The 23,907-nt window shown below is 43.5% G+C and overlaps 1 protein-coding gene across 2 annotated transcripts in view; it reads left to right on the forward strand.

Moving 5' to 3' along the window:
• Positions 1 to 329: 329 nt before the first annotated feature.
• The window catches only part of SYNPR (synaptoporin), a 185,560-nt gene continuing 161,982 nt past the window's right edge, over positions 330 to 23,907 (forward strand). Inside the window, exons 1-2 of one of the 2 annotated variants that reach the window (XM_077325038.1) lie at positions 330 to 881; positions 984 to 1,049. In XM_077325038.1, the coding sequence (XP_077181153.1) occupies positions 864 to 881; positions 984 to 1,049 (84 nt within the window). In that variant the 5' untranslated portion in view covers positions 330 to 863. The remainder of the gene's footprint in view (positions 882 to 983; positions 1,050 to 23,907) is intronic. The other variant, XM_077325037.1, reaches the window with a different exon arrangement.

The raw sequence follows: 23,907 nt of genomic DNA on the forward strand, positions 1-23,907 counted from the left end.
ACTCTCCAGATATTCCCCCGCAGGCAGCTGGCAACTCTACCCCACATGACAGCCCAGCCCTAGGCAAAACATTTCACCTCGTTCAACAGCGCTTACTTCCAGGGAAACGCCAGGGCAACAGCCCCGTTCTTATGTGGCCGGCTTTCCAATACGCCCCCACCCCACCCCGCGCCCTGGATCGCGTGCAGATGGACTCCAGAACAATCTGTCCCCCGTTCAGTCGGGTCTCGGCTTGTCAGGCACGGCGGGTTCCATCCCGTTCGAAAGCGCTTTCTCTGCTTTGGAAGTCGCGGGTTTTCCGCGTGACGTATGGTGGCCACGCGCCGCGGCTCGCCCGCCACGACTCCCCGCGGCCAGAGGCTGGGATTTCGCGCGGGAAAGCAGACGCGCGGACGAAGGGCAGAGCCCTGCCTCGGCACTCCTCTCGCCTTCCTCGCCCCAGCGCGGCCAGCCGGGTCTCTTCCATCCCTTCGGCGGAGGGCGCCGAAAGACCTTCGGGAAGGAGAATTCTCGAGCGGCGGAGACGGGGGAGGGGGTGGCCGCGACTTCCACCCGCGCTTCGCCCCTTCAGCCGGCGGCCCGGGAGCGCTCAGATAGAGACGCGCGCGCGCACACACACACACACAGCTGCTTCTCCCGGCGCGAGGCAGAGCCGCGAGCCCAGCCAGCCCACCCCCCCTCCCCACCCGCCCCGCGCGCTTGGCTCGGGCGTGGATGCTGGCAGGGAGCTCCGCTCGCCTTCGCCTCGCTCTCGCCCGGGCTCCTTCCTCGGCGCCAGCCGCTGGCCCGCAGCCTCTCCGCCGCGCGCTCCTGGCACCTGGACGGCGGAGAGCTGAACTTCGCGCGCTGAGAGCCGCCCAGGGATGGAGACGGTCAACCAGGTAAGGCAGGGTGCGCCTGGGCGGGCAGGGAGGGAGGGGAGGCTCGCGCGGCCCCTCGAGCGGCCCGTCACCCTGCCCTCTCTCTCTCTCTCTCTCTCTCAGCTCGCCTCCAAGGGGAGCTTCCGGGCGGTGAAGGAGCCCCTGGCTTTCCTGAGGGTGCTCGAGTGGGTAAGTCGGACAGACGGGGGACGGGGAGCGCCGGAGGGGCCCCTGGCGAGCCGTCGACGAGCGGAACCGTCTTGGGGAGCCTCTTGCTTACGGCTCCAGCCCGCCTGCGCCTTTGGCTGGCCCCTGCAATCCCAGACGCCCTCACTTCGCGCTCCGAGGGCGGGGAAGAGCCTGCCATGGCCCCTGTTGGCAAACCCAGCCCCAGTTGTTTACTCCCCTTTAGAGGGGGGGGGGATGTGCAAATGAGGGGTGGTGGGACCTCGCGGGATGATAACCCTCTGTTTTGTGACCTCACTTGGTCCAGGACAGAATTTGGGCTGAGGGTTGGTGGGGAATGTTTTTAAGGCTTCCTTTTTTGGGTATCCTGGCCCAGGTCAAGTTCTGCCTGGGAAGGAGTGAACTTTAGGCTTTGTGGTTAGGGGGGAACCTAAATCTGGTAGGGACCTCAGGGGGTCCTCTTGACAATTGGCATCCTGGGCATGGAAGAAAGGGACAGGAGAGCCAAGCACTGTCTCATCCCTCCCCTCTCACAATCTGCCTAAATTCACAGAATCAGCACTGCTGAAAAGGGGGTGGGGGAGAAATTCCCAGGAGGCATTGGAATTTGGATAAATGGAGAAGAGTGACTTTCCTGAAGTGTAAACACAGGATGTATACAGGCCCATGGACATCTTAGCACCCCAGTTGAAGAAAGCCAACAAGGATGGAAGGATGAAAGAAAGGTGCCTGAACTGATCCACTTTGTAGCATCTGCCACTTCCTAAAGGCCATCTAATCTCTTCCCTCTTGTTTTGGCAACCCGTTCTCTTGGCAATATATACCTGTAAAAGGGTGGCTAGCTTCTCCATATTATTTGAACCTTCTGGCACTTCTGCCCAGTGTACTGGATCTCAATGCTTGGTTTTGCCTGGTATGGTCAAGGGAATGCTGTGTCCATTTAAGTGCCAAGTAGAGATTTTTATTTTCCCCATACTATTTTCAAATCTTCCTTTCCCCTCCTGCCTTAGCCAACTAGTCTCTGGGCTTGAGCAGTAAATGCAGGCAGATAATTGGTTAGAGGAATAATGTCACTGTTTGTTTCTCTGATCGTTATTCGGAGTGAAGTCTGCAGGTCAAATGACATCCATTGCCAGTAGGTCTGAAGGAGGAGGAAGAACTTATCTGAATGGAAAGTTCAGAGCATGTCATGGAGGATTAATCATATTTCCCCTAACACTGAACGGCTAGGACTTATGTAATATATACGTGTGTCATGGGCATGTTTGTTTACGTCTCTTATGAATGTATAGAAGAAAATATCTGAGGCTAGTTGGTGTTGATGTATGCAACCTCTTTGGGAGAAACAAAATGTTTGTTTGCTTAATACACCCTTTTGTCATCTTTAGTGTCATTTCTGAGGATGTTTGAACATATACTTGTGACTGTTGTTTGCTCCATGATACTAAAATGTGGTGGGTTTTTTTTTTAAAAGGCTTCCCAAATCAAGTGTTATGTGTTGCCAGTGATTTTGGCTTCTGTCACTTATGCAGTTATGAAACACTTCCAGACCAGTTTCTGTTTGGTGGCTATGTGGAATTTTCAAAATATAAATTACATCTTTCTGAAAGAAAAATGCAGACAATTACGTGTTAATTACTAATCTATGTCTTCTGTTAGTTACTGTAATTGTGAAGTAAAAAAATAACTTTTACAAGTTCTAGCTTCTGTTGCAAATGCTTGGTAGAAACACTCTGTCACTGGGTGGGGTGTCTGTTGTGCATGGATGCCTTTTGGTCCAGCTTTTCTATGTATAAAAGATCTATGGAAGAAATGCTAGCTCAAGTACTTTGGCATTAGCCATCAATACGTAGACTAACCTATGAGCTTCTCCAGTGAGTAGTGAATCCCAGGATGACGTAGGAGCTGCCTCATGGTTTATACAGAGTCTGAAAACCACCAAAGAGAACCAGAAGTGGAGAAGATAGCTGTTAGTCAAGGTCGAACAGGAAAGGCTTCTCTCCAATGATCAGATCATCACTGTGCAAACTGATGGGTGCAGTTAAAAACACTTTCTGTACAGTTTGACTATAAATAGGATTGTAATTACGGTCTCATCAGGAGGAGTCCTGTGATGCTGATGTGTGTAGCTCCTGAAACTTGTCATCAAGATAGTGAATCTCTGCGAAAGTCTTTCAAGGATAAGCTGGTCCTGCAAACTAAAACTTTATCTTCTAGTTGTAGTTTAGACACTTACTTTATACCACATGGAAATCTGCCTTTCTTTGCAGAGCTTGTGGACAACTCTGTATTTGTTCTCTGCCAAACCAAAGTTGAAGCCTTAGGTTTGTTTACATATTGGAAGATGCCTGGGGTATGTATATGAAATGTCTTTTCTGCAAGACAGGAAAGCTAGATTTGACTGGCTGATGGGCAGACACAGGGATTTTTGTGCTTTATACAATCTCTATGCAGAGTGTTGTTTGTGTTGATATTAGTTTTGATGCAACTCTTTGATATTTATGGAGGGAGATCTTTTTTATTTGGGGGGGGGAGTGTTTTGTGATGTTAGTTCTACTTAAAGATATAAAAACCTGAGCGAAACAACAGCAACTCCTTTAGAGCAAAAACTTGTTTCTTGTTTTCACTTCCCTGTTTTTCCAGAAAAATGACTGGAATGATTTTTGAAACAAGATTTTGAACTATTGCTGTAACTGCCTTTCTTTTCCTAAAAATGCTTTGTGATAATAATGATGCAAGATGATACTAAACAGCATGAAGTGTCAGGAGGGGAAACGAATGTGTGCACACCGGTATTGCTCAAAGCACTTTCAGCTCTTGCAAAAACTATCAGTGTTACTTGTAGGGATGTTGATTTTTCGAAGCTCTTTTAAAATATGAGTTCTTTCTCTTTCTGGATCATGTATATAGAGCTTGTGTTTAGGTCCTCTGGATTCTAAATTTATTGATAGTTTCTCTTTGTCACGATTTAACCCCAGGATGTCTTAGCTTGCTGTTTCAATGATCACACAGGGCATAGTTGTAATTATTTGTAATTATGGTTCGAATAAAGTGAAATGACTATACCTCTTATGTAAAATTAAACAAATCACATTATGTAATAACATAATGTTTAAGCAAGAAAAGAAGTATTACACATATTTACATTTTTCCCGGGGGGGGAGCGGGGGAGGACTCATAGGTTAAAAATAAAGAAGCAACCAATTCTTCTGGCACTGTCCTGAGATTTACTGATCCTCCCCATCCCATTTCTGCTTTTACCTTTTCTTCTTGTGTGACTCAAGTTCTCTGATGCTGGGGTGTACCACAGTTCAACGGTGAGTATTCCAAGTCAGTGGATGTGCTTCCTAGGTCCTGCTGTGCTGCCTGGAATTGGGCCTTGGATAACGAAAACTAGGCTCTGAAGAAGAAAAAAATCAACCTTCCTTCCAACTTCCTTTCCCCACTTTTGCAAGCATGCTAAGGTGAACTGAAAAGGAACATTTGTTTTTGATTCTGCTCCCAGGCTGAGCAGTGTATGTTGGACTATTCCGAGGGAGAAAATGCGAGTGTCTGGGAGCATATCTTTCCCAGAATTCTGTTTACGGCCTGCTGGAGAAAGTTCCCTGTGATGCCATGAAGCTCTTTGGATGATGTTGAGCAAATCATACTCTCAGTGTAATCTGCCTCACATGGTTGTTGTGAGGATAAATAGGGAAGACAGAACCTTGTGTGCTGCCCTGGGCTCTTTGGAAGAAGGGTGGGACTTTTTTTTTTAAGTAGGAGACAGAGAAAGGTGGAAGACAAGACTGAAGTACAGATGCCTCCTGCTGCCCAAGGAAACCTATATATGTCTGGATTTTTGGTTCAGCAGTGTGATACATCTGAGAGGGAGAAAAGCATGCCTTTATGTAGGTACTTAAGGGCTGGACTATTGATTCCCATGGAGAATTTACTCTTGGGCTATGATTATGTGGATTGACATGCTTTGAACATCAGCATAGCAAGAGTCTGTTCCTTCTGCAGCAAATGGCATACATGTATTCAACCAGATAGTTCTTTGTTTAGATCCAGGAGTCATTTTGTTGTGTTGCTCTTGAACACTTGTGTCATGAATGAGGCCTTGGGCAGAATTTGGCCTTGAGAATCTAAAAACTTACTGTTTCTAAAAAAACTATGTGTATTCTTATTTTGTATATTTAGATATTATGATTTCTAGCCAAATAAGCCATTTAAAGGGGCTTGCATTAAAAGCACTGTGCTTCTTTTCATTGGCTAATTTCCAGATGGAAATTGACCAAGCTATTGTTGGAAAGCTTTGTAAACACTCAAGTGATAATATTTTGCTTGCCTTGGTTTTGTTTTGTTCCTGTTACATTGTATTTACAGTTCTGTCTTATTAATTTGCCCGTCTGCTTAATGGCTTTGAAATTCTAGTTCCATTTTTTCTTGCACTTACTGCTCCAGACTGGCTGCTACTTAAAACTTAAAATAACAAACCAACAACCTTCCACTGATTCTTGTTGTGGTAAATTTCTGTGCCAGTTGGAGCGATTGAAACATTTGCACAGAACAGACCAATTATGTCCCTTAATTACCAGATTTACAGCTGTTTCTTTTTGAGCCTTAAGTGCATGTGATATGACCAGTTTTTCCTTTTGCCTCTTTTTAAAAAGTGCTGATTGCATTGGTATTGAGCTATTCCTATGAGCAGAATAATTTTGTTTCTTGGATTTCTACTAATACATAAAGCATTAAGGTGTTCAGGGTATTTAGCATTGTGGGGTTTGTAATAGGAATCTGTATTTCACATTTGCATTTATCTTTGTAAGGGGAGGTCAGGCTATTCTGTTTCTTGCAGTGGTTCAAGAGGGTCTGTCTCTGAGAGCAGATCTTGGGCAGCAAATAGTGCATCTACCAATCAGAACTAAGCTGTGATTCCTATATTGATCCCACATATTCAGATAGGATTCTCTGGTGTCTAGGAGCGGCACTGTGATGACTTTGAGCTTGCTCAAGGGTCTAAAGGCCCGATTAATCATTTGCCTACATTATATGGGGATATACCCTCTATAAAGCTGTTTCATTGTAGCCACTCTTCATCCTGTGTGTAGTTTTCAAAAATAAAATGTGGGAAAGGACAGTAGTTTTGTGGCATGATCGGGCCAACCAGAAGTTAACAGGGCTGGGCTGAAAGTGATGTGACAATGCTGTGGGAGGGATGACCACTTCCAAGCTATGAACTGAGGAAAACAAAGGAATCTATCTATCTTCATCAGTGGTTACAAAAAGCGGGTTATTTACCTAGGTCCCTTTTTAGTTGACTCTTTATGACTGACTCCTTATTTGGACATTTACTAATAATACAGAGAGGACTATTACAATACTTTGCCTTGTGATTCATTTTTCTTTCTGAGTTCATATTGAGGAATCTACGGTTCTACACCTCCAAGCTATGCCAGAGATCAGTAAAGGAACTTTAGGAGCATCTAGTCTAGCTAAGATATACTCTTAAATTATTTTTTAATCCTTCCCATTGTTTAGCTCCACCCCCAGATGATTCACTGATCCCCCCCCCAACCCAAGAGTGTTTTATTTGCAGTGGTACATAATGCACATTAACCTTCTCCTTACCTGTTTTAGATACTCCTTATACCAGCTACAGATATTCATTGTACTAGATGTTCAAAATATGCTTTGTGCAGCAGTCACTTGCTCATTATTGATAGTAGCTTGGTCTGTCTCTTTACTGCAACTATGCTTCCAGCAGGCACACAGGATAAGGCCAACTGAAGTTGATAGTGACCCTCTACGAGCCTGTAAGCAGGAGTTGGGTAAGGTGGTGGTAGATAAGGAACAACATAAAATATATTCCCCAGCTGCAAGGTGGGTAAAGCAGTTGCCTTGTCAGAATGTGGGTTGCCAAGTGATTAGATAGGTAGGCTTTTGCTACAGCAATTGCACTGTTTACTCATGGCAGAATGCAGTGGAAGATTTGAGGTGGTAAAATGTACTTTAGATACATATGGAAAATAGTGTTCCGCAGGGCCTGCAAAATGGAGCTCTTCTGCCAGATCTACGGTTGAGGCTGGGGCAGTGGGGGAAGATCGATCCCCCCTTGATTACTTCATCTCTCCTGCCTCCTCCCTCTAGAGGTAGTAGCAGGGGTTTGGGATAGGGGGGGTTTCTCCGCCATGTTGTTGGGTTGTTGGTCTATTGTATTTGTATTTTTTGTACATTTTAATAGGGTTTTAAATGGATATCTGTAACCCATCACAAGCCTGCTTGGGAGTGGCAGGTAATAAATGAAATAATAATAACAATAAATACCATTTTGGAATATTCGTCAATGGGGTGGGGAATGCTTAGAAATTCTGGACTAGTTTTTTCCCCCCTGTTGTCAGGAAGGACCAGTTTTTAAAAGGTAATCTCTCACCTTCATTCTGAAGTATTAGACCATTTTACTTCCTTATTCTGTTGCATGCAAAGATGTTCACTCATCATTGCTAAAGGACCAAAGCAACAGTGTATCTAATATTCCTCAGAATAAGAGCAATTGTTGACGGGTAGAGGGATTAAGTGACAGGAGTGTTATGTGTACAGGAAAGCCGAGGAACAATTAACACAAAACTCTGTCCATTTTTATTTATTTGTTCAGTTTATATACTGTCCTTCCAGCAAGTCTGCTCAGGATGGTATACTGCATTATATATACAATATATCAATGGTTGACTGACAGTTGTTACTGTATTTCTACAATACTCCTCAGATTTGCATTTTCTTCTAGTATGGGGTGCTTTTTTGGGGCTTAAGATGTTAAAAACTCACTTGCCCCAACCAAATGCTTGCCAGAAGAGCTCCATCTTTCAGGCCCTGCAGAACTGAACCAGCTCTGTCCGGGCCTAGATTTCTTCTGGGAGCTTATTTTACCACATGGGGGCCAGAACTGAAAATGTCGTAATCCTGGTTGAGGCAAGGCATTCTTCTTTGGAGCCAGGGACCACCAACTGGTTGGTATTTGCAGAGCGGGGACTTCTGCAATTCCCAGCTAGGAATTTACAGGAGGCTGACTTGAATTGGGATCATGGCATGTAAGGAGCAAGAGCTCCTGTGCTTTTTTCCTGACCTGAAATGGCCTTGGGTTGACATTATTTGCCCATAGGGAAAACTTACATATACTTACAGCTGCACATAACTTTCCTTAGTGGGCAAGCAGCAGTTCCCCAGGTGCATTTCAGGTCAGGAAAATGGCATGCTAGGGAAGGCTGAAGTCTCTCTACACATGCTGCAGTCCTGACCACAACTGAGCTCAAGCACACCTGGAATTTGAGTTCCTAACACATCTGACTCATAGGCCTCATGGTGGCCACATGTTTGCCTTATGGTCTTTGTAATGTGTGAATCAGCCCTTAAGTGGGTAACTGAAGAAAGTGGACTGAAACACTAGGCTTGGGAAAAAAAAACTGCAAATGTGTAGAGAATCGTTTTTAGCATTACAGAACAAATGCTGCACAGTCTCATTATGTTCCTAGTTGTTGAGCAGAGAACATGAGATGTAGTTCTCCAGGCACTGAACTGGATATTGCATGTAATGCACCCATGAATCTCTGATTGACTGCTGGCTTCACAGAGTCATTATGATTACACCATTGGGCTGTATACATCCGTTGTAATTACAGAGCTGAAAAGTCATCATACACTATAGTATTACATATTTGAATCCTCCTCCCCAGTACATGTATGCACATATACACATCAAAGAAAAAAAAATCCAGATCTTTAAAATGTATTTTCTCCCTCAGAATAACCTAGAATTAGACCTCATAAAAAATTAATTTTGTTCTTCAGAATTGGGGTGAAAACAGTTGTGACATGGCTTACAGACCTCTGGCCATCTGTAAGAAGTAAATTGTAGGAGTATATGCCCTCAATTTGGATCAGGACCGCACAGGAAGAAGAAAGGTAGTTTAACTGTTCAACCTTCTCTCAGGTTCACTAATCAAAACTGACCTACCTTTGCTACTGTTAGCACAGAGGCTGACTGAATGAAATTCCTGCTGATGTTTCCTTGCCAGATAAATTAAACAGGACCAACTAGAAGTGGCCTCTCTGACAGCAATGGTAACTTTGGTGCACTTACATCACAATCACTGGGCTCAGACTGGAGTCACTGTGTAGATTGCACTGTAAAACTCCTTGGCTGCAGAAAATAATAGTGATTTTTTTTTTTTAATGGTGGACAACAACGACTCACTCAAGTGTGATGTTTTTTTGTCTTAAAATGAATTTTAGGATGTTTGTGTAGAGTTGCTTAGAAGGCACTAAGCCCAAGACAGGTAGCTTTCATCTATAATTTTTATTAGCGTAGTTCTGAAATTGTTAGACTTGGCTCTAGGAGTGCTAAGTCAGAATGCCATGATAGCTTGCTGCATGACCTTGGACCAGGGTGGATAGAAATCAGTATTTCTTAAATGGATTTTAAAAATTTAAATCAGTGTTTTTAAATTTGATTTTAAAACAGATTTTCCCTCAAAAAGCACTCTGTCTAAACTTTTCTGTTTAAGATATAGTCCAAAGACTATTCACCATGAAATAAGGATTAGTTTTTAATTATGTAGCATGAGGCTATATATTAGGCTTTCTTAAAGGTAAAGGTAAAGATATCCCCTGTGCAAGCACTGAGTCATGTCTGACCCTTGGGGTGACGCCCTCTGGCATTTTCATGGCAGACTCAATACTGGGTGGTTTGCCAGTGCCTTCCCCAGTCATTACCGTTTACCCCCCAGCAAGCTGGGTACTCATTTTACCGACCTCGGAAGGATGGAAGGCTGAGTCAACCTTGAGCCGGCTGCTGGGATCGAACTCCCAGCCTCATGGGCAGACAGCTTCAGACAGCATGACTGCTGCCTTAACACTCTGCGCCACAAGAGGCTCTTTAGGTTTTCTTAGTTAGGGTTTTATGAAACTGGAGTTTCTTGGCTACCCTGGAAGGGTTTCCTGAATGGGTGTGAGTTAATTAATTTTTAATATATTTTTTAAATTTGTTAAACAGTCATCAGGTGATATGACCAAATATGGTCATGTTGATCTGCCCCCCCCCCTCAAGGCCAATGATGGGCCTGGAGGGGGTGGGAAGGGGAGGTGGCCCAGGTAGGCATGTACACAGCTATGCTTCACAACCATATTCTGCATGATCACATCACTTCTGGAGGTTTTTGAAACCTGAAAAATGTTTCATGGGTTTCTCAATGGTAAAAAAGTTTGAGAAAGGCTGCTGTATATTCATTCAATGTTTGCATTTTTTGGTAAATGAATTCCATTAATCCATTCACAATGTCATGCTTTCCTAGAGGTTTCTGTAAGATTATTTTGGGTAGTTTTTCTATCTAGAAGATATTATCACTGATGCTTGGTTTTGCAATTCTCAAAACTGAGTTTTTGTCTGCAGAGATAACATGCCTCTTCCTCACAACAAAAAATGTTATAAAAAAAATATACACTTCATTTGGGTGATAAACTGGGTCTCACTGATTAGTTATTTAAATTAAATTCATCCTGCCTTGGACCATTCACACTTTCTGTCAGCCTAACCTATTTCAAAGAGTGGTTGTTGTGAGGATAAAATGGAGGAGGGGAGAAAGATATCAGTCACCTTGGGAGAAAAAATGCTGTTAATTTCCAAATCAATAAATAATAAATAGGGAGGGGTGTACTCTACTGCAGGGGTAGTCGACCTTTAATCCTGCAGTGAAATGTGAGGCCCTTTTACCTGGAACGTTTTCACTGACTTGCTCCATTGCCTTGAGGATAAAGTTCCCATGGATATTTTTAGGTTTTGGGGTGGGGGTTGGTTTGCTAGGAGGTCCGTAGCTTCAATAGTCACTTTGAACTGTTCTGTACCTGCTAAGAGGATATTCAAAGACTGACTTTGGTGGAAAGTGGTTTTTACCCTCCCCCCTCCCTTTGTAACTTTGTGCTGAAGGATTTCTGTTTTATTTAGAATCTGCACAGTGAGCCTTGGAAGATCAGTTTTACTAATTTTTAAATGCTTTTTGATGACTCCAACAAAACCTGACAGCCATGTAGCTTCTGATCTGAATAGCTGTCTCTGGAAGAAAACATTAGGCAAAAATAAAACAGGCAGAAGGCCTGTTAGTGGATCAATCCCTGATTTTCCTTACATCTGAGTAAAGCATCTTTGCTTTCAGTCTTGCTTCAGTTCTGTTTCTTCTCTCTTCTGCCTGCCTCTCTCACCTTCATTTGCATTTCATTTTATCTTGAGGCAGAAATTGCCAATTCTTTAATGTAGAGATAATGCTGCTGTGTTGTATTTATCACTTCATCTGCAGCTGAAACTTTTACTTTAGGACTTTTATCACAGCAATCTTCAGATAATCAAAGACAACCCATAATTTCCAACATATATGAGCACATGCCATGGGTCAATTAGGGTAAAACAATATTCTAGGTATGCAATACTCTACTTGGTTAGCATCTGTGTAACTTGTATTTACCCAATTCTAATCTAGTAGCACCACGGATCTCAGCAAGATTTTGAGGGTAGAAACTTTTGAGAGTCAAAGCTCCCTTTGACCGATTATGCACGGGCCGGAATTCCCGTGCTGGCAGCAACGGGACTTTGGGGGAAATCCCCGATTATGTATGATGTCGCCACCATCGGAGGCCTGGCCCGACCCAGGCCCTCGAAAGACCCATGTTAACGAAATGCAGATTCTTCTGGAGGCTTGGGTCTCTTGAGGGCGCATGCGAGGGCTAGGTCGGGCTAGCTGTGTGCATAATCGGAGGAGCCGGGATTTTGGCGAAGCTGACAGGGACAACCTCTCGCCCCCACCAAGGTGGAAGAGCAGCATGCTGTTCCCCAACATTGTGCAGTGAGGACCCCATGACCCTGATCCCTGCCGCTGCTGCCGCTTCAAAACACTCCTGGTGCTTCTGGCCCCACGTTGCATGCGCAGGGCCATTGTGCGGGGCAGCCGGCATGCACCGGGGAAGCTCCACCCCCATGCATACACAGGAACGGTGGGGCTTTGTGCCCCGCCACAACGACACGGAGACAGCCCAACATAGCTGTGGCCGTGCATAATGGGTCTTTGTCAGATACTCGTTTATATCTGAGAAAGGGAGCATTGATTCTTGAAATCTTATCCCACCAAAATCTTATTGGTCTCCAAAGTGCTACTGGACTTGAATTTAGCTGCTCGACGTTAGACCAACATGGCTACTCATTGAAACGATCTTGTATTTACCTATTCATTTATATCCTGTTTTTCTCCACAGTAGGAACCTAAAGCAACTTGCATAATTCTCTTCCCTGTCATTTTAGCCTCACAACAACTCTGTGATGTAGGTTAGGTTGGAGCCTTAGATCAACTCACAAGATTCTGTGGCAATGTGGGGATTTGAAATTGAGTTTCCCAGATCCTGATCAGAAACTCACTGAAACATTCCAGCTTAAACATTTTGTTAAATATTTGGTTGGTGAATTTCAAGAGCACAGAGTATTGTTTTCTGTAAAGAAATGTTTTTGAAAGATGTGTTGGTCCTACTCTCCTATGTCTACCATTGCTGTGGCCCTGCTGAAATAAGTGGGAAGACAGCCACCTGAGTTGTCCGACCCTCTCTCCGTAGCCTTTCCTCTTTTGCCTTCAGGGTAAAAGGCATGGTGTCTCCTCATCAGCCAGTTCCATTCCCCCTTTAAACCAGCCCTGACATGCTTCACAGGACAATCCCAAAGGGCATCTTTCTCTACACCCCTCATTGGCCTCCTCACTGGAGCCTTGCTCAAGCTCCGTGTGTGGCTGCCACACCCACAAGGCCAATCTTGTCAGTAGGCTATCTTTTCTGTGCTTCCATCCTTCCTTGATCTTTGATCATCTAAGTGTCAAATGGGGACAAGGTTGCAGAGGCCTGACTGAGTGACAATGCATGGGGCGTCAGGCCAAGTGCTGTGTTAAAACTTAAATGGTCAGTGTCTTCCAACATCACCTGGTTCTGAATCCAACTGGTTGCATCCATGCTGTGCATCAAACAGTTGCATAAAAACCTAAATTGTTGACATGGCCAACACTTTCTCCTTGGCCCTCTGATGCTGCATGGGTTCTTAAAGTGTGTTTCCCCTCAAAGCTCTGAGCCTGTACTCTTCCCCTCTCTGGAACAGTTATCAGTGAGTAGGTGATGCTGACATCTCCAAACAAATATATTGCATCCACTCAATGGATAATCAGTGGCCTGTATCCAGCCATGCCATTCCAACATCTTTCATTTTCTTAAAAGGAAGTAGTGATTTCTGCTGATATCCACTCTGTCCAATTAACTTACTGGGAAGCATAGTGGTGTTGATAATAGGATGGATGAATCTACCAAGATTATAGCCCCTTTTAAGAATACTTAAGTGCCAAAATATTTCATCCCTTGAGAAAGTGGCATCAAAGAAGGAATATACATAGGAAGTTACAGAAAACAGTAGTGAAAAGATGCGTATGTTCACCATCTCTTTGTTTTGAGAGAAAGCATTACCTCTCTGAACCAAGAAATGAAACAGGAAATATTCAGTGCAGTGGCAGATTTATTGCTACACTGAGCCTCAGGGAGATCTTGTTCAAAACTTCAGAATGACATTGCTCAAAAAGAGAATTGGGGGCTCCTTTCTATGTCTTGTGTGTTATCTTGAGATATGTGTTTTGTAGATGACCACAGTGAGCTACTCATTTATTAGCATTTTTTTTCCTTTTCGAGAATGTGGTCACCTTAAATAAGTTTCAAAAGTAGCCAGTAAAAAGATTTAGCACTTGTTTCTACAAATAGAATTTCTAGAGTCTTCAGTGATTAAAAAGGCTGTCTTATTTGTCCTCAGTAGCAGGACATGCAACACTGATAAATTTGTTTTATTTTTCAGTGGTATCATGCTTAGTTGGTAGGTTACATTCCAACATTAGGGACTGTCTTCTTTCCACCTAACTGATATATATCTGGGTGTGCTGTTGGGTACCCACTTGTATTCCTGCAAACAAATACTTTTTAAAGTCAAATGTAAACAACCAACAACAGCATGAGGCTGAAGTGGATTGCCTTAGGAAATAGAAGCAGTGGTACCTTTATTTTTGTTAAATATTAATCCATAAGTCCAAGGAAGTCTTTTCACATGTCTTGGTTCCCAGAAGGGAAACTATGACCTTTTATGGTTTTGTATCCTGCTCACAAGAGCCTCTTGTGGTGCAGAGTGGTAGGGCAGCCGTCTGAAAGCTTTGCCCATGAGGCTGGGAGTTTAATCCCAGCAGCCGGCTGAAGGTTGACTCAGCCTTCCATCCTTCCGAGGTCGGTAAAATGAGTACCCAGCTTGCTGGGGGGTAAATGGTAATGACTGGGGAAGGCACTGGCAAACCACCCCATATTGAGTCTGCCATGAAAACGCTAGAGGGCATCACCCCAAGGGTCAGACATGACTCAGTGCTTGCACAGGGGATACCTTTACCTTTATCCTGCTCACAGCAGTTAGCAACTAGCTAAGGTCCCATTTCTTTGGAGGAGGAATCCATGTTGATAATGTTGCCTTGACAATGTTTTTTAAGGCTTTGGGAACTGGCCCTACTTCTTACCCATCTTGGCATGGGTGTGGGAGGTGTCTTTTGCCAGCCAGATAGCTGTAACTTTCCTAGCAAGTATTATTTTGGGTAATTGGTATATTACTTATTTCAGATATTTATAGTCTACTTTTCTTTGTTTTGTCCTGACAACAATCTTGCATAGGGTAGGCATAGAGAGAGAAACTGACTCATGTTAACCCTGTACCTAGCATGTAGTATACATGGTCAAAATCAGAAACAGCTACTATTACTTTGTTCAGTACTCTGACATTCCGATGTCAAAAGATCCCTGACAAAGCATCAGGTTCTTACACATAAAGTTGCCTTGTGCTGAATCAGATCATTGGTCCATCAAAGTCAGCATTGTCTACTCAGACTGGCAGCAGCTCTCCAGGGTCTCAGGCAGAGGTCTTTCACACCTACTATCTGATCCTTTTAACTGGAGATGCTGAGGATTGAACCTGTGACCTTCTGCATGCAAAGCAGAGGCTTTTCCACTGAGCCACAGCACCTCCCCTCATTTGACTCAATAGCCAGACACTGAGTTGGATCCCATGTAGGACTGGTTTCCCACAGGTGGGACCTGGAGATCTCCTAGAGATCTATTCAATATTTACTTCACTGACACCATTGCTCCAGGCTACAGCCAGCTGGTTGAGCCAGGACAGGTTGCCTCACCACTTCTTGTTCTCACATAGTTGAAACATTTGGGCTGGTGCAGCTTGTCCACCTCAAACTTGTGCCCCTTCACGGGAGCTGCGGCAGTAAGGTTCCACTGTGCGGCGGGGTGGCATGGGCCTATTTTAAAATATATATATTTAAGAATGTGGTATTGCAGTCCACTGCAATATTGTGTTCTTATAAACAACAACAACAAAAATGCCCCACGAGGCTCTGCAGCACTGTACAGCACCACAGAGTGGCCCAGGGCATTTATTTTTCCCTTCTGGGATGCCATAGTAAGGGGACGAGCCGGGCCAGGATGGCCTGACTGTTCCCCTGAGGAATGGGCCTGCCCTGACATAGGCCCTGTTGCCACCTGGGGTAAAAATGGGAACACTGATGTATCCACATTCCCTTGCCAAGGGCCCAAGTTGGGCCATGCCTGGGATTGAGCAGAACTGAAAATTTGCCCCACCAGCGGACAACCAGTAAGGTGGGGCTAAACAATCCTGTGGATCTCCAGACTACAGATACCAGTTATCTCAGAGAAAATAGATGCTTTGGAGTATGGAATTATACCTTGCTGAGGTCCATCCCATCCCCAAACCCACCTTCTATTTTCACCCTCAAATATACAGGAATTTCTGAGCCCAGAGTTGACAACCCTAAGCCTGGATGTAAGGACTGCGGATCTTTGCCATGTTTCAGTCTTGAAAAAGTTTATTCCCGGGTTGTAGGACTTGTGTGGTCTAATACGTACATTGGTGTGGAGAGGTGCAGGGTAAAATCATACTGTTTTCTTTCTTCCTTCAGCAGATAGAAATTTCATCCACTTCCCACAACCTACTGCAGGCTTTTGATCCATGCAGATAGATCACAGGTGTCATGCAACTCTGAGAACTTTTTTTGGGAGGAGAGGGGATGTTGGGAATGAGGTACTGATAATGATTTCTGTTGTTATTCTTTTGTGACTTGTAATTTAATGTCTGGTTATGAATCTTAATGTGAGATAGTTAGAAGTTCCACTGTGGCTATGTCAAATAATGGTGATGTCAAACAATAGCCAACACGGAAATACAAAAAATGAAAACTATGCTGTAAGAACATGATAAAACATACCACACATCAATAATATATAGTGTACTCTATGGCATAGACTACATTTCTGTTCTGGGCCTGGGTAGGATGATGGAGGAAATCCATTATTCAAATCTAATAGGGAAGCAATGATTCTTTCAGTATCAACACCATACTAGGTGATGTTAAATGACACATTGTAAGGATTACAGAGAAAACAATGTTGTGATAAAGAAGTGTTCCTTTTCTAAGCCACTGGTAGTCTACCAAATTAGGTATGTCTTGAAATTCAGCGTCTTCCTCTAATTTCCACTTGATCACTCCCTTTAAAGCCTTGATTTTTGTGGACTATGTATGTATGTATGTATGTATGTATGTATGTATGTATGTATGTATGTATGTATGTATGTATGTATGTATGTATGTATGTATTCATTCATTCATTCATTCATTCATTCATTCATTCATTCAGATTTCTATACCGCCCATTTCTTTGTAGCTCTGGGCAGTTTACACTGAACATTATATAATTTACATGGAACGTTATACAGACTATAACATCAAAACAACTTTCAATAAAGCATCATAAGATTACAAAACCACATTTATAATATAAATAACAATTAACTAACATTGGGAGATTCATGGGCGGGTGTGTGTAGAGGAAGACTTGGAAAGAAGCACAATTATTATAGTCTTGAACATATCAGTTTAAGATTAGAAAGAGACATCAAGTAGAAATATAAGACAGGCACAGGAAGATATTGGATGAAACAAAGGGAATAGAGAGAACTTGATGTCATCAGTGTATAAGTAGTAGTGAAAGCTCTGGGATTTGATGAGGTTACTTAAGGACAGTATGTAGACAGAGAGCAGGAGATGGCTGAAGACAGGTCCCTGGGGCTACCCCAATGAAGCGAGGACAAGCTTCCTCTGTGGAAACAATGCAGTGATTAGCTGTTAGTAAGAAAAGGAGCTGGAAGCAGATTAACAGAAATCGAGGGTGTGAAGGGAGTCAAACAGGAGAGAATGATCAGTTGTATCAAAGGTTCAGAAGAGAGAGTTCAGAAAAGTTCAGAAAAGAGTTCAGAGAGTTCAGAAAAGTTGAGGAATGAAGTATTCTTGTTTTGTAAGAAGGATATGTTGCAAGTAAGTAATTTCACTTGATTACAGATATGGAATTTCCTTTGGTAGTCTTTAGAGGTATTTTAGGTGGCTGCCTGAACATTAACTGTATTAAACTGTATCAGAAATTGTGATTGTAGAATACATAGTGGGACCTGGTAAGACTAAGGTTCACAGTGAAGTTTCTATAATACATCATGTGCAGGGCCACATTGTGACTTTCATGGACCCTAGGTGCTTTTGCCTTTGTGGACGCCTCCCACCATAATATCAATATCATCAATAATAGAAATAATGTTTGAAACATTTTACTTTTTTTCTGTTTGGGGAAAATTGTAATAAATTGTTGTGGGCCCTACCATTTCATTTTTTTTCCTGATGTGAGGAAAAAAATTAAACATTTTCTTCCAGCCTAAAAGGTCATTTTTATGGGCCCCTAAAAGTATTGTGGACCCTAGGTACTGTGCCTACTGTGCCTAATGGATAAGTTGCCCTGATCATATGGAGTGTCGTAGGGCAGTGGTCCCCAACCTGCGGGCTGCGGCCCAGTGCCGGGCCGCAAAGGCCATGGCGCCGGGCCGCGGCTCCCTCTCCCCGCCCTCCCCCCCGCAGTAAAAAACTTCCCAGGCCACAAGCTTGCGGCCCGGGAAGCTTCTTACTGCAGGAGGGCGGGGAGAGGGAATCAGGGCCGGGCTGCGTGGCCCGATGCGTGGGCGTGGCCCGATGCCCTGCCTGTCCCCAGCCTCATAAAGGTTGGGGACCACTGTCGTAGGGAATATAACTAATACTTGTAGAGTTGTCTTAACCTTAGGTGACCAGATTGTCCCACTTTTGGAGGGACATCTGGCGAATTGTACTTATGTTGAAATTTTAAAAATATATATTACAATACTATTTTTTGTATTCTATGCATTGTATGAAACTTTTTGTTGCTCCATATAGACCAAATTTTAATCAAGACCTCCCCCCCCCCCCCCCCGTCAATGGTGTCCCGCTTTACCAATGTTAAAATCTGGTCACCTTACCTTAACCTAGTGGTTCCCAAAATATTTGAAGTGCAACCAACTTCTACATTTATCTCTTGAGGTGCTTTTGCAGCATTACTTTATTCTGCTTTCCCCCTTCTCAGGAGAAAAGCAACAAAATTAACAATATACAAGCTTTATTTTGTATTGTTAGTATGTGTAAATACATAACATTCTTGACCAACAGGCCGCACTTCATGACCATTTGCTACATTTGTAAAAAGGAAAGCTCAAACTTTCCACTAAGCCTACTCTGCTAGTAACTGAAGTGTCCCAGCTCCAGTGATAAAGTGTGTGGAACAGGAATTGAAAGGTGAATTTAGCAGACCAGCAAGAAGAGGGAAAGTGGCATTTTATCATGCCATTTCCCACACACATGCAGTCTGTCCCTAATCTTGCGAAAACTAAGAAAACCAAACATCAGGGTGTGTGTTTTTTTTTGTTTTTATTTTTTGCTATTTCATTATTTTGATATCATGTTGTAATGTGATCAGACTTGTTCTTTTTTTTAAAAAAACAAAAGTTTGTGAGGGTAGATGATGGAAGTGATGTTGGGGGGGGGGAATGGTAGGAGCAATGTCCCGACTGGGGATATCCCAGATTTTCCTTGGACACATGGCCCAGGCCTGACATATGCCCTGTTGAAGGCCCACAGGCCAATTGAAGGCCTGAGTGGCACCAGGCCTGGACTGCCCCAGACCAAGCCCACTTCCACTTGGAAGCGGGAATTAGCCCTGACCCTCAACAGACCAGCCAAATCCCTCATGCGGAAGTGATTTGAGTGGCACAATTATGTGTGATTATCCCCTGCTGGTTGGTGGAAAACATTGTAAGGGGGAGGAAAGGACTGCCTAAAATCAGAATGGTCCATATTTGCCCCTGTAAATTATAAATTAGTAGAAGAAGATTGTCTTTGTGGGGTTGGTAGAATATGGCTCCTTTTAAGGATCAAGGAACAGAGAATATATATTTACAAACTAAATTTCCCTATAGAACATCTGTGTGAAAATGGTAATTCTTTTCATGATTAAAGATAATGGTGCCATGTTGACTAAACTACTGTTCAAAAATATACACAAGGCTCCAGTGGTGCACATCTACTAGACAGAGGTTTGAAGGAAAAAAAGGGGGAAATAGATGTTTTTATGTTGGGACTTCCTGTTGTGTCTCTACTTGTGCCTTGTTCTGTTCTCTACAAGTATTAGGCATTAGGTATTACTGTATGGTGCAGATCTTGTTTAATGTATGTATAACCACAATGAAGCTACACAGAAACTACTTGGTCCCAGGAATAGTTGAAATAATCTGCTCTTTGGGGGTTCTTTTAATGGAGCATTATTGCTCAGTCATTTGAGACCAGGGACTGTGGAAATGGGAGAACAATAAGAATTCTCTGTCCAAACAGGCTGCGTTTCTCTTGTGAAGAAAGAACAGAAAATGGTGTAACCTTTATATTTAAGTGAATACATGTGGTGATGACAAGAGTGGGTTGTTGTTGAGCTTGAATGCATAATGTGGCAGTACTGAAATCACAGAAGTAATTGTTTGACTTGCTCACTCATTTTCCACCACTACAAATTAGCATCTGCATAAACAAACATGTGGCTTTCAGAAATGGCTTTTTAAAGAAGATAATGCGAAGCTAAAAATTTAGAAATGGTAAAATCCAACTTTGAGAAACTGTGATGTATCATTTATTGGGTCAGAATTTATTTCATCATGTGACCGTAGCCTACTAAAATACATGTCACAATACATTTGTTATTCTTTGTAGCAACAGGCAAACATGGCAGTTGCTTTGCAATTTGTCATGGCATTTAAAATTCACTATATTATCAAACTTTGTGCAAGATGTTGCTGGGAGATACAGTGACTGTGCAATTCAGATGCTTGAACTGTATACATCTTGTCCCTGTCTTTGAAATTGTCTTGACACAGTGGTGCACCTGTTAGGTTCCCCCTGATTGATAACTCAGTACTAAAATGGCAGAATAATTACATGGTGAAGCTCTTGCTGCCTGTTCCATTTTCTAACTGAAGAAAGGCTTGAATACATATAACCATCTGCAGGTTAAAAACTAGTGTGTTGGGCAGAAGACAGAATTAGAATCTTTCCCATGACATGTTCGTTCTCTATGGGCCTTCAGACATTACATTTCTCCACTGCAGTCTGAAGAGGTGGTGTCCAGCAAGAGTAAACTGAAGGATGGATGCAATGAACGCATGTTTCAGCTTTCAGGTGTGCTGAAATAACACACACTTAGGCAGCAATTGGTAGGTAATTCCTTTCCCATCCTGCTCTTTTCCAACTTAGAGTTGCCTTCCCCAAGCAGCTTTTTATTTCTCTTCAGGAAAAATTCTCAAGATTCTTGGAGGTGTTAAAGAAGATGGGAAGGGATACTTTGAGAAGATAAATAGTAGAATTTTAAAATTCTAGCCACAGTGATCCATGTGACATTCACCTCGAGACTTGATTTGGCAGGCCTGCCCTTGTCCTTGACCTGGTATAAAATGCAGCTGCTAGGGTCCTCACAGAAACATCTTGGAGGGCCCATATCCAGCCTGTTCTGAGGCAGCTGCATTGGTTGCCAGTTGCTGTCCAGATCAGATTCAAGGTTTTGGTTTTGACCTTCAAGGCCCTTCACAGTCTGGGCCCCACATATCTGAGGGACCGCCTGTTGCCTTAAGGGCTTCATGCTCTCTGGGTACTGACGTTGGTTATTCCCAGCCCTAGAGAACCATGCCTGCCCTCAACCAGGGCCAGGGGCCTTTTGAGCCCTGGCCCCGACCTGGCGGAATGAGCTCCCAGTTGAGCTGCGGACCCTGCAGGAACTTTCTGCATTCCACAAGGCCTGCAATATGGAGTTCTTCCACCAGGTCTAGGGCTGAGGCCAGGGCGGCGAGGAAGATCATTTGGGTCCCCCCCTCAAGGCCAGTGCCAGGGCTATTGTGGCATGGCATTCTGGTGAATGTGACATTGCTGGCCCTCCTCCTACCCCCCTGGTATTAGGCATATTAAGTTGGGGGGGACGAGTGTTGTAAGGTTCTACCACCATGTTTGCTGTGTTTTTATTGTATTTTGTGATATCTTGTTTTAATGGGGTTTTTATGAAGGACTATTGTAACCCACCATAAGGCGGCTTCGTGAGTGGCAGGAAATAATAATGATAATGATGATTATGAATAAACTAGTAAATAAGCCCGCTGCTCTTGGAATGCAGTGGGCGCTAGCAGGGGTTTGTAGGGTGAGGGGGTGGCTGTCGATGGGCACGGGGTGAGGGGGTGGACTCTAGGGGGGTTGTGGGGTGCCGCGTGAGGCAGGTCGTCCTGCCCCCCCGGCGGCAGCGGCGGCGCAGCCTCCCCGGAGCTGGCGGGCGGCAGCAGCAGCACAGCCTATCCGGAGCTGGCGGCAGGGCGGCCATTTTCTTCCTTGCTAGGCAAGGGAGCCCCCGGCAGCCACACGGAGCGCGACTGCCGGGGGCTCCCTCGGGTGGCGGCCTGACGCGGCGAGAGGCGCTTTGCGACGCATCAGGCCAGCGGCAAAGGGAGCAACTGCGTGTGGCTCGCAGTTGCTGGGGCTGGGAATTGAAGGGACCAATCGGCAGGCGCGCAGCCCGGGCACATCCTGCCCCAGAACCCCTAACCCTTTTATTTAGTCCGTTGCGCCCGCGGTGCCACGGGCGATGTTAAGATAAAGATATTGTCTGGAAACAGTTTTCATGTCTCCTATACAAATTAGATTTGGTAGAACAATTCCATCTATGAACTATTTGGCTGAAGGGTGGCCACAATCGAAAAAATGTGGTCTGGGAAGATTGGGCTGGCAAATGGCAGGACTGAAAGGAAATTCATCATGTGCAGCCAGACTAATTATTAGTATAATGCGTGACTTTCTTAATTGCCAACTTTCTTAAACATTTCTCATTTATTAACCGGTTATACAAGATTTTGAGGTTTTAACTAACTTAAACATGAAGGGGCACAGACTGCCAGGCTAAGCCTGGATAGCTATTTAACATTCCACCACTGAATACGATAACAGTATAGCTGTACACATCTGACAAACCTAATCTTTGAAAAGTTTGTTATGTGGGCAGTGATATTTGCAGTTTTATTGCTATATCCATGTTAGCATCTTTGTAGCTGTATTTTATTTTATTTATTTTTTTCATCTTTTTTCAAGAAAAACCAGGATTGTCCTGAGATCATCTAAATATTTGCAGCTGGGTGACATTTTGTTAATTAAGCCTCCGGATGCTTGAGTTTCTGTCCTAAATGCCTAGGTGAGATCATTTGTAAGGAACAAGAAACTTTACAAATCTAACTTTCTGGCTTTTAGAAACAATAAAATTAGAGTCCAGTAGCACCTTTATGACCAACAAAGATTTATTCAGGGTGTGAGCTTTCGAGTACAAACACTCTTTGTCAGACTATGATCTTTTTACATGACGGAATATATAGTAAAAATCATTCTTTTAGAAAGGCATGTAAGATCTGGCTGTTTTATAAACCTTCCAGTGATAGCTGTTGAATGCTGACATTCGTGGTTATTTGGTCATGACCATTGTACATCTGATTGCTATGAGTAGTAAATTCTGTATATTATGACGCTGGGTTGGGTTACCATATTTTATTGTTGTTTTCAGTATATGTTGTTAGCCTCTTTGGGCTTTTTTTAGAAGAGCCATATAGAAATGTTTTAAATGTATAAGAACCAAGGTTACTGTAGATCACTGCAATTTTTTCCTTTTTCTAAGAAAAGGCCAAGTGTCTTGGGCAGCTATTGGCTTGTCAGTTTGATGTTTATTGCATAAGAAATATTTTAAAATGTAGCCGGCAATACTGTAGAACATTGGATTTGAAATACATAAGTGTGGACTTAAAGTGTAGGGGAAGGGGGGGAAGGGGGGGTGATGGGGTTAGTGGAAGAAAAGTCCTATCTGAAAGAAAATCTTTGCAACTGCTTTAACTTAGAAAGAATGAATTAAAGCATTGCATACTAGAATTCCAAAGAACCTTGGCTTTGTGATGTTTGTCCTTCCAGCCACAGCTTCTGCACTAAAATGTATTTCCTCACATAAAGTGAATCCATAGATTTTTGTGGCTTTGAAATTATAAATGTGTCTCAAATCCTTGTAATATTCAAATGTGGTACTTGGGAGTCTGTGTAGGGACTGATATTTATATGGGTTTTATTCTTGTTCTGTGGAGGGTCTTCATGGTACTTCTTGTGAGCCATTAGAAGATCAAGTGCAATGGAATAATAATTTCTGTTTAGTCAGTGTAAGCTAGGACTTTACTCTGGACAGTTTTGGACTTCATGGTTCATGGGGAAGTGGAGGTACACAGTAGAACAGGATTTGTGAGAAAACTACTAAATATTAGAGG

The sequence above is a fragment of the Paroedura picta genome, chromosome 3 (genome assembly GCF_049243985.1).
Source record: "Paroedura picta isolate Pp20150507F chromosome 3, Ppicta_v3.0, whole genome shotgun sequence".
Taxonomy (NCBI): domain Eukaryota; kingdom Metazoa; phylum Chordata; class Lepidosauria; order Squamata; family Gekkonidae; genus Paroedura; species Paroedura picta.